This window comes from Homalodisca vitripennis, chromosome 2, assembly GCF_021130785.1.
Source record: "Homalodisca vitripennis isolate AUS2020 chromosome 2, UT_GWSS_2.1, whole genome shotgun sequence".
Classification (NCBI taxonomy): Eukaryota; Metazoa; Arthropoda; class Insecta; order Hemiptera; family Cicadellidae; genus Homalodisca; species Homalodisca vitripennis.
This window is the reverse complement of record NC_060208.1, coordinates 151,995,097-152,007,275: the sequence shown is the minus strand read 5'-3', so window position 1 is coordinate 152,007,275 and position 12,179 is coordinate 151,995,097. Positions and strand designations below refer to the sequence as shown.

The 12,179-nt window shown below is 33.3% G+C and overlaps 1 protein-coding gene across 1 annotated transcript in view; it reads left to right on the top strand.

The window, feature by feature from the left end:
- The window catches only part of LOC124354916 (protein CLP1 homolog), a 133,306-nt gene extending 128,601 nt beyond the window's left edge, over window positions 1-4,705 (top strand). Inside the window, exons 6-8 of the mRNA XM_046805721.1 lie at window positions 922-1,141; window positions 1,679-1,772; window positions 4,519-4,705. Coding sequence (XP_046661677.1) covers window positions 922-1,141; window positions 1,679-1,772; window positions 4,519-4,630 — 426 coding nt within the window. The 3' untranslated portion in view covers window positions 4,631-4,705. The remainder of the gene's footprint in view (window positions 1-921; window positions 1,142-1,678; window positions 1,773-4,518) is intronic.
- The last annotated feature ends 7,474 nt before the right edge of the window (window positions 4,706-12,179 follow it).

Genomic DNA, 12,179 nt, shown 5'->3' with positions numbered 1-12,179 from the left:
ATGTAACATTATTGCCTGGAAAGCCTGAAATTTGAAAAATGGTTTTGAATGGGCAACCTATTTAAGATATTGTTTACTAATAGAAGTTATTCATTGTTTCAAGATTGGGTTGATAAAGTGTGTTCAAGTTGTTCTATTGTGTTAGGGTTAGTAGCTACTACCACAGTGCTCCAAAAGACAAGTGATCTTCCACCATTATCTATCTAATATGCATCAACAGTGTTATCTCTTTCTCATCTTACAATTATTGAACCTACTGAAATTAACTTCCAATTTGGAAGTTGGTAGCAGTAGCAAACACAGTTTTCAGTTTATTTTGGAATTTATGCATTAAATGGTTTACATATTCCTTAATATTTCTTATATAAAATTTTCATATAAATAGTATTTAGATAACTAAAGTGAGGAACACTGTGATTTAAAAAAATTATATTTTATTTGAAGTTTGTATATTCTGTGTCTATGTTAATACATCACCCTGTAACTATGCACATTACTATCACTAAAATGAGTAAATTCGCTATATCTATTTTTTTAATTGTCACATGTCTGCCAAGCAAGGACAATAATAATCTGCTTTACAATAAACACATAAAACTTATTTATATCATACTTATTGTATTTGTGTATGTTCTCTATAACATAATTTGAAGGTATGTTACTTTTGTCTTTGCACACAATCTCACAATAGTTAATACTTTATGAAGTTAGAGATTTGATAGAAATTTCTTTTGGATTAGACAATTATCTTTACTTGCTGATTCAGGAAGTGTCCAGTAACTCAAATATTTAGTTGTTTTGCCTTGCGTTTCTGTATCATTAGGAAGCTAATTTTGTAAAAATTGTATGTTAGATGTTTATCTATCATATCAGATATTGGTTTTATTGGTTGTGCGTACTAACTACTGATCTACAACTCAGGTGGTGGAGAGGTTACAAAACTACCGGTCAGACGCTCGTGACATGCGTACGCGCGAGTACTTCTATGGTGGGAAGACACCACTGCACCCTCACTCCTTTGACGTCAAGTGGGCGGATCTCAAGATATACAAGGTGGGAGCACCCGCACTCCCAGACTCTTGTATGCCTCTAGGCATGAGAGCTGAGGACAACATGACCAAACTTGTGGCTGTTGCTCCAGGTATGTTGACAGTTACAAAAAAAAACTGTATTACCTATTTACAAATTTGTTTATAAATCTTGATCTTGTCATTCTGTAAATCAACCTTATACATACCAAGATTTATATTAATATAAATATTGTTTATTACCTTTTTTATTGTTCTATCGTAGATTAAGGTATGAGTGAGATCTATCCAAATTATCAATACTGTTAAAATTAACATGGTAATAGTCTTGACAATTATTAATAATTACAATAATGTTAGTAATGTAATTAAAATACCAATATCAACCCATGTTAAGACTCTTTGATTTAATTTACAATTTCAGAATGAATTATCACAAATCTGCAATATTTTACATGTTAAAGATAATTATCAGTTGTTTCTTAAGTAATAATTAATTGTATGATCTTATTTGCAGTACCAAGTATATTTTTTTGTGTTTGTTTACAATCAGTTTAACAATTATTGTTAAACTACAACATAATTTAGGAACAGGATTGTTTACTCTCTGATTGCCCACATTATTTGCTCATGTTATTACAATGTTTCAGGTCCCAATCTTTTGCACCACATCATAGCCATTACATTTGCCAACAGTGTAGACGATGATGTTATAAGTACAAATGTTGCTGGCTTCATCTGTGTGTAAGTAGAAAGTATTTTAAAATGTACAAATATTGTTTGGGGTTTCAGTTGAACCCCTTGTGCTAATTAATGGAATCAAGCGACAACAATTTTTTAAGGGTTTTCTCAGTTGACAGCACTGATACATTTCTTCATTGAGCCGTTTAACTTAACTAAAGTCAACAGCTGTTATTTCCTCTTGAGTTTTTGCCAGAAAATGCTATTTGATTTTGTTTTTACTAATCTTCATTTATTTTTCTGCAATCTGGTCAGATTTTTATCTTTGTGTTAGCCATGTATATCATGCTAAGAGAGGGGCAGGCTATTGTAACATTAAGTAAAATCACTTCTTTGACTCAAAGGGTGACTTTTGCCACAGTATAATACGTAGTAACAAGAATATTTACTTATAGCTTCATTTACAATTTGATTTAAAAACTCAATTTGTTGTTAAGACAAAAAAGAGCCACAAAGGAATTACTTTAAAAAATTTGCCTACCCCTTCTGCTTATTCCTACAAATCCCTATTTTTATGGTAGGGGTAAACATTATGAGTACACCTAAATACTCGTGCTTGGCTTATGTAAAGCAAATCTCTACATTTTCATTTGGTAATAAAATGAATGAGAGATAGGAGAATGAAGTATAAAAAAATGTTTACTTCTTCTATTAAATGGAGGTTCTTATGGGTAAATAATAGATTTCTAACAATAACCTAATGGTATGACAACTTATTTTTAAAATGTAGATGGAAGATGACAAATAGTGAAAATGAGAGACCTATAAGTTTACTCCATCTAGCAAAGAATTCAATTTTAGTTACAATTTCAGCTTTTTCAAACAGTACCCACATGGAATAAAAATTCAAAGAAAATGCACACAAAATGCTTTGAAAATATTTAGTATTATACCATTTATCCAGTACATTATGATGACGAGTTGAGAGAGCTTATATAGTTGTTATGCAGGTCAGCACGACCTCACGACAAGCAATGATTTGGCACTATTGTTATAAAAACATGAAGTTAAATTTTCAAAACCTAGTTTGTTTATTGTTTAACCATTATTTTCAAACCAGTGGCATTAGATTTTGATAAAAATATGTATTTGTATAGTTTTTCATGTAACTTTGCCAATTTTGAGACATCAAACATTGAACATTTTAACCCTTCGTACGCTGTAAGCGGAATATTCCGCCGAGTAAATCTAACTCGAAACGTTCTAAGCGGAATAGATCGCGGAATCCCCTGACAACGCAATATATTTACGTTAGTTCTACAAATTGCCGCCAGAATGCTTGAGAGTGAATATTTGGTGATCTAATATTACGCAATGTGAAGCGTGACTCATCAAAACAGCTGGGACCAATCACAACGGAAGCTTTTGTTTGCTTTGTCAGTCCGCGCCATCGCCAGTGAGCAAGCTGTACGCTCTAAGCGGAAATACTCGCGCGTGACAGTCAGCTGCCAGCGGCCGCTATGTACTGTTGTTTATTGTTTATAACCTGCTATATTGCTTTAGCTGTCTATTATACGAGGTTATCCATATTGATAATGTGATAAACTATACATCTATGTAAAACATGTGAGGCCAAGCCTGCCCTCCACCCAGATGAGTGTTTTGAGATTTACCACACACAAGTCCAATATTAGTGTGCCTTTTTTATTTTTGTACCATTTTGTGTTTTTTTATATATTTTATATTTGTCATGGATTTGTTCCCTTCATTATCTACTAATGTTGTATAAATAATATGAATTACTGTTGTGCTAACTTTTGCTACTTTCAGAAATGTTTATTGGACTTTATATATTGCGTGTATATTTACATGTATATGATGTACTCATATGTAAATAAAATAAAAGCAATACAAAAACTATCATGTGTTTTCAGCAGTTGCAAGACCAATGAACCTAAAAAAATATATAACTTTAAAAAAATTAAAAATTATTATTTTTTTTTATTGAGCATTAGAGCAATTTTATACAAATTGCTTTCAGCGTACAAAGGGTTAAAATGAAGCGATTTTGAAAACATTTTATAGATATTAAAAAGGTTTGAAAATTTACAAACAGTAATGTTGTTAGCTTTTATGTTTTATCAAAAAAATAAACAATTTTGAATGTATAAGTAAAAAATCAAAAGTGTTGTTTAGAAATTAAAGCACCCTATTTATTAAGAAATGTTATATGTTGACATTGATAGGACCTAGGTATAGAAATGTTTTCTCTAAAGTAACTAGAGCTCAGGTACGTTCTTTATATTTAATACATAACAGCCAGTATTAGATCAGGCAATATTATGGAGAAAATAGTCCAACCGATTTTGATCGTGTGGATGTCGTGTACTAATACATATGGCTTACATGGTCAGTTGACCAAGCTACCCCCATATTTTTAAATATTTTACATCTAAAAATCTCTCTAGTTCTGTCAACTAAACCTTGGAGACTAATGGTCCAAACCATTTTATGTAAATACGAGTTGAATCTGATATATTTTTATTACAAGAGAAAGTGGAATAGTATTGTTCAAAGACAGAACAGTATTACAACTCAATATTAGTCCCAGATTTCAGATTCAAAAATTCAAATGAGAGAAATTTAAAGTAATAACTAAAATATAAATGAATGGAATATACATTTCGATTCCTTGGCAAAGTTTGGTCATCAATTTTATTTTAATTTAATTTACAGTAGATATAACCTAGTAGGAGTACTTGAACTCTAGGAACTGTTATTGTATGTAAAGCCTTGTGTTATTTTCCAGGACCAATGTGGATGTGGAGCGGCAGACAGTGACAGTTCTCTCACCGCAGCCCAGGCCACTCCCAGACACTATCTACTTGCTGTCAGAGATACAGTTCATGGACAGTCACTGAACCTGTGCAATTACTTTATGTTGATTTCAATTGTATTTTAAAAGTTAGTACAATACATTTTATTTGGTTTTTATACAAGTGTGTACAGTAATTGAAGTTTCCTCCTTTTTATAACATCTTAAGTGTTTGATAAAATATGGCTTAATCCTACACTGACCGTAAAACAATCCAATTGTTATTGGTGCTAGCCTTTTTACAAATCAATATTTCAATGTGAAATATGCTCTAAATGCAAATTCAAATATAAGTGTAAGTATCAAAAAACAAAGAAATTAACTTGATACTTTATTTGTAATATTCGTCTGAGTTACATATTTATTAATAATTTAACCAAGATATGTACTATATTTGGTATCTGAAAGTTGACACTTAGGCCTATGTGGCCAGTGTCATAACTAACGTCAGTCTTCCAGTTCACATTGGTTATATAAAGACTGAAGCAACTTAATAAAATGTTTTGGTTTGACATTGGACTTAAAATGGCTCTTCACAACGAGTCCAAAATATTTCAAGAAGATGATTGTACAAGCGATTATATCATTCTTCCTATTTACATTGGATAGCTTATACAATTATGTGCTACATTGTTACAAAATTTTTATAATATAAATCATTTTATAGTAGTAGCGTTCATTAGAAAGGATCACCAAAGCGAGTTGGAGATTCTTCTCTTAGTTTCACAATGCAACTGCATAAGGCACAGGAGTTCCACAAGAAATTTTTCTTGGTTTAAAGTTGTTTTAGTATAAAATTTGAAGTACATGACAAAGTGTGATCAATTAGCAAGTGGTGTGTGGAGTATGCACTTAGACCGCACGTGATGTACGAGTGAGGGATGTGTACTTGCAGAAAGCAAGGAAGACTTTTTCGACACTCACCACTAGAATGACTCATCTCTGGCCGCTGCTATCTTGTAGGCACACGATTTTCTTAGCTTCACGTGGCATTTACCTATGCTACATCTGTTGGTCTTATGTAGTCTATGGGTAAGATCTGCAAATGTAAGCTTCCTAAGTGTCGCTTGATCACTTCTCCATTAATCAACTTAAAGCTCTTCTACAGGCTTGGTTGGCCTGGTAAATCAAAACATGATATAGTTCAAAATTTATATGCAGCATATTTTCTCTGCTTAGCCAACATACATCACAATGATAGAGAACATCTACTGGTGGTGCTTCAGAGTGTGAGACCTAATATGATTTACTATCTTAACAACAACTTCTGAAACATCCAGATGTTTACAGTTGAAAGCTTGGTGATTAATACAAAATGGACTTACATGGTTTCTTGACTTCAGCAAATTTGAACTACATTTCAAAAGTATCCTATTAAGCCTGCTTTAAAAACACATTTTTCTTCTTAGAACAACATTTTTTCTTAAAACAGTTTTAATTTTCAAACAATAACTTCTAGTTTTATATTGATAATGAAAAAAATACCGGTTTTGGTGCTTTTCAACCAAGCTGCAGCTTTGAAAACTCATGTGGAAACTTGGGATCCGATTAAGATAAATTTTTATACATGATAGATCCAAGTTGACTGTAATTGAGTTTGTAATTTTAGAGTATTATGAAAATAAAGTTGTTATTAAATTACCACCTTAACTTTTATTCTTGACCGGATGGTTTACAAAATTTGGCATTTGTCAAAGTATGGAGCTCTTAGTCATTATCTTGAGCGTTTGTAACTATTTAAAATGTTTATTTTTAACACAGACTAAATTTAGCAGGTTATATTCATTTATCCTAACCGGGAACTGCTCATTTTAGTGCTTAAATGGTCAGGCTGCCCTGGACAATGTTGCCTCGTAGTGACGAATGACAAGAAACTAACATAATAAAGAATTGTTCAGAGCTCAGCAACTCACTCATTACTGTGATAACGGATCACGTCGGAACTACTGCAAAAGATACTTTGTACCGGGTACTCGTCTGTTCCGAGAGTACAAAATATTGCAAAACGAAAGCACCCGTTACAGTTTACATGTACATTTATAATACAGATACTGTACATGACAGTTGCCGCCGTTCCTGGTACAAAATACTCGTAATCTGTAACGCATGATTCTAAATCAGTATGAGTCCATTTTGTACTTGGTTAATGAAAGTACCAGATAAGGTAGAAGCCACAAGAAATAGTAAGAATAACCTCTCTTTCGTTGTTGCTGCATGATGGTGAGTTAGCGCTTTGATAAAAATGTAATTATTACATGTGCAGTGTCATGTATTTTGTAAATTAATATGGTTATAAAGTTTGAATTTATGTATTTAATTATGGTTGATATTAAAGTGCTAAAATAAATGTTATTTTTAGTAGAATAAACTATTAGGCGATAGATTATTTTCAAATAGAATTCTCTTGGGGGTATGGGGGCAGGTCCCATTCGTCATGCCCCCCCCCCTCCTGATGCGTTGGTGTGCCCCTGATGCCTTTATCACTACACAATTTAATTTAATAATTATTTAATAATTACACAAGATATTGTTATGGGTAAACTCTCTGTTTGTGACAAATACCTGTGTTATACATTTAGCTTTTTTAACTTGGAAATAAGTATTGCCTCTTAAAACTGTTGCACTAATTTTTGAAAGTTGTATAAAACCCCTAGTCAAATTACAATGTTTCTAGAAGTGTACCAACGTTTGCATAGTTAAATTCTCTAACAAAATACAGTATCTTAATAGTTATTAATTCCAGGTAATTTATAGTCATTGTATTAATTCGTTATCATGTATGTTTTGTTGCGATTCACAAAAATATGATAAAATTAACTTTAAGCCTCAAAGACTGCAAGCAATAAGAACATAGTGGGAATCCTGATGTTTCAGATCTACATTTAATTAGCTATAACTATCAACATTAGGTTAAGAAATTACTATTTTTTATAGCGAAACAAAAGAAACGTTATGAAGTTTTTATAAAAATAAGAACAAATTTAAAACCAATTACCAGTGGCATCAAATGAGTTCCTATTGCTGGGACATTGAAGTGGGTTTCAAAAATTTCATTTAATATGCCTCACAAAATCTATTTTGCAATTTATCTCGTAGTTGTCACTAACACTATTATATATAATAGGCTATTGCCATTTATACACATTTGATTAATGTAAACAAAAGTCGTTTGACAGGTATTTGGTCTTCCGATCATATGTTAATTTAGTTATTTAACACATTCGGTGCGGCGCGTCGGGTATACCCGTCACGCGTGTCTACCGCCGCAGCCTGGCGGCGGGTTTACCCGACGCTTGTCCCCTCCACAGTTACTGGCTCCGTCTGAGCTCGGCTTTTGAATGAGGAGGTTGTTTTTCACTGTCAGGCCCTCAGATATTACTCCTTTGTTCTTTGTGCGTGCCAGTCTAGGCTTCCATTCTGATATCAGTGTATTACCTATACTTTATTTGTTTACATTGTATTGTGCTGTGTTTAGTGATGTTTGTTTATTATTTTGAGTACTTTGTTCATGAATATGGCGTAAACTTCTGGTAACAATTCAGAAGACAGTGAAAATGAACTTTCAAGCAGCGAAGACAGCGCGGAAAGAATACGGACACCGACTCAGGTGAAGAAGGTACGTTTGATCCAACATGGAGTCCTACTACATCTGGTCATCGTAATATCCCTTTTACAGGGGAAAACAAACTTCTTTGACCAAAAACCAACACAAAATAGGCCAGTTGATTGGCTTTGGGTTTTGTCTGACATTATACTAATTGAAAATATAATAGAATTTACCAACTTCTATGCCAGGGAAACTATTTTTTGGCCCCAACTTGGAACCTCAGTCTCGCATAAATGATTGGAAAGACCTGACGGTAAATGAATTTAAAACTTTTATTGGAATATTGTTGCACATGGGTACTGTCTGACTGAACAGAATTAAAGATTACTGGAAGAATTATTATCTTTTTGATTTCAAGGTCTTCAGGAACTCAATGAGTCGAGACAGATTTCTTTTGATTTTGAGGTGTTTGCATTTCAATAATATTCATTATATATGGATAATCATTATAACAGTCCTACACTTGCTTGGGAACTTCTGCAAAAAGATACTTATTGCACTGGAACTCTCAGAAAAGACAGAAAAAAAGCACCACCAGACTTGAAAGCTATTACACTCAAGAATGGGAGAAAAAGCAGAAACGTTATGCGGAGGGGGTTATGGTAGGCAAGTGGAAAGATAAAAGAGTTGTCAATTATATATCAACAAAGTTTGAAAAACTACATGGGTGAGGCAAGTAACAGGCGTGGACAAATGAAACAAAAAACCCATTCCGATAATACACTACAATGCCAAAATGAAGGGTGTTGATCGCAATGACCAACTTTTATCTTACTACCCGTGTGATCACAAGTCCCTGCGCTGGTATAAAAAGGTTTTTTGCAAATCCTGAAGTGAAAATTCCCTTATACGACTTTAGGTGGAGTATCATTGAGGAACTTCTTCCATCAAAAGACGACATACCTAATGTCCCAGCAAAAAGACAGCGACTGACTAAACATGTCATTTCGAAAATTTCTCAAACTCCTGGTGGAAAAATCCAGAGGAAGAAGGTGCAGCAGAGAAGAGAAAAGAGAAGAAAAGCATGTATTTATGTTCGTAGTGTCCTGAAGAGCCAGCATTGTGTGTAGTGCGGTGCTTTGACAAGTACCACAAATAATAAAATTTGGACCTTTTTATGGGGGTAGGTGGGGATGTAAATAGCTCTAAACAACACATGTGTGGTGTAAATAAACATTAACAATAAATATCCTACAGTGCTAAACTTAAAAATGTTTGTTTCTTTGTCTTATTTTTTGTGTTTGGCTTATAAACTAAGTTCACTGGCTTGATGACGGGTATACCCGACGTTTTTGTAATTGACTAATTTTGTTTCCCAGAACCAGAAAAATAACTTTTAAAAGTGTTAAAGAAATTAACTTCAATAAGAAAATCTGAGTACTTCATTTTGTTTAACTTAGAACTATTAAAATATATGTGTGTCTCATCTGTGGGCCTGGTGACGGGTTTACCCGACGCCGAATGTGACGTCATTATCACACAATAGAATCTTCTCAGCTGACTTCTATCAACACTTCTGAGGTCCATGTATGTTAATATAAGAAATTTTATGTAAAAAAAAAATGTTAGGCCCGTACCACTGTTTTACGATTTGGCATGCAGCGCTCAACGTGTTAAACGCATATGTGACAGATACCCCGGCGGAGCAAGTACTTTTTGTGAATCAATGTTTATTGAAAAATTATATATATATATATATATATATATATATATATATATATATATATATATATATATATATATATAAAACTCATGTGACATATTTTAGTTTGTATTTTATTTAAACAAAATATTAAGGTTTGTCAAATACATGTTAGTACTTCAAGTCAAAAAAGTCCAATTCTGTTAAAAATGTTAATATGATTTATTTGAACTATTAAAGCACAATCAACCTACAATATACTATAAACAAGATTAAAAATATATTTCGTGCTCAATATAATTGATTGATAATATAAAGTTGGTGGGCATAAAACTGTCCATCCGTATGTTCAGCGAGTAACTCAGTGTAAAATATATTGTCCGCTTGTACATTTAGTGTGTCCGCCTGGGTAAAAAGGATTAATAACACCTCTACTAAGCAAAAAGTTAGTGGTCTGTTTAAAGTGACTCTGTAGAGATTAACTTGGTATCAAAATTTACTCTGTTCTCTGCTTGGAGGAAGAGTAAGACTTCACAATTCATTCACATTCAACAACCTTATCTTACAAGTCGAACACATCAGCTTCATGGAGATGTAGTGTTATTTATGAAAGAAGCTCTAATGTTCATAGTTATTGACTTATCTGCTTATTGCATTGAAAGAAATATGGAAGTGGTAGGAGCTGTAGTTGAACTCCCCTGTTGCAAAATAATTCTTTTCTTTTTATAGAGTTCTAAATGGTAATTTGGACTTTTTCTCAACAATTTTGAGACTTTGGCTTCAGCTGTCAAAAATGAACCTCTCAATATTAACATGCGGTGACTTCAACATAGATGTAAGAGTCATGGATTCGACATCAGCTCTGTTTCTAGATCTCCTTAGATCACTTGATTGCTAATTTTCAACCTACCGGAGATAATTCAGTATTAGATAATATTATATTTAGCCTACCAAAAACTCAGTTGTTGATGTACTTCAGCCTCTGTTGTCAGACCACAACGCACTTATTGTAACATTAACAATGAGAAACATAGCTCAGCCTCTTTAAAATCAGACAACATAATTATCTGATCTTTTACTAACTTAAACTACAATAAATCTTTAGTATAGACTACTTGTTTTATGCCGGCTGAAATAACATATTACATCAGCCTATAGAGCAAACAGAGGTCTTGCACCCCACAAACTTAAACAACTTTTTAAAACATTTTACTGAGGGGATGGATGTGTTTTCGCTTTATAACTTTAAATCTCAGGCCTAAATCACTTAAGGCAATGAGTCTGCCACCTGAAGTTTTAAAATTGAAAGGAGAGCTTTCACGCAACTACAACTTCTATTTATGGGCTTCAAGGTATAATTTCTTTATTAACCTAGCAAGAATTCACTACGTTAAAGCTCGGAAAATTATAAAAAGCTGTAATGGATACTAAACATAGTGCTAATCCTAAGTACATTCCTGCAGCGCCTAATAGCTGTAAAGCAGCATGGGAGATTATTAATTTGTCAATTGGAAGGAGTTCTGGAATAGCAAATCACCTTATGACTTTAACAATGCCTTCTTATCTTCGACGAGGACGCCTGTAAAAGGGTTCTATCTTCGACTCCTTGTTCTAGTCAGCTACTGCATAACCAGGATGTCCCTAGTCTGCGGTTCACCTGGAGTTCTGTGTCGACGTGTAGTGAAGTGCAGAAGTGTGTTTTGGCAATAAAAATTATTCTGTTTCTGATGCAAGTTGTTAAACGTATGAGTTGAAAATATACAAAATGAATCAAATTCTCCACTTTTATGAAGCTATGAGTTCAGAGATAGCTTAAATAAATGGCTGAAAGTTACTAAAACCTACCAGTCGAGGCGTTGGGAAAGGTACAAATACCAATATATAAATTTTTAAACAAATTGATTATACAATTTATTCTTGTGACTAGGAACATAGTCTGAAAAATATTTAGATAGAACACTAATTTCTATATCTTTTACTGTCGTATACATCACAGTTTATCTTTGTTTTACTGCAGCGTGATAAAAAAATTGTATGCTATATTTTATTGATAGGGATGCAGTTCAGAACTTATGAATTCCCTCTTTTGAATGGAAATTCAAAAGCAAGGTAAAGCATTGTTTTCACACATTATTGGTTACAAAGCGTTGCACTCTGTTTCGTTGGATTGACACAGCACTTAAATTTGACCAAGCTTCTAACCTTGATTATGAATCAATCTGAGAAGATATATTATCATCCCTACGGGGCAGCTACGAACAGCCAGTGTACCCGGCTTTATGTGGTTCGCGTACCCGTTAACAGAGTTGCAACCATCGCTTGCTTCACCGATCAGTCCCGATTGGT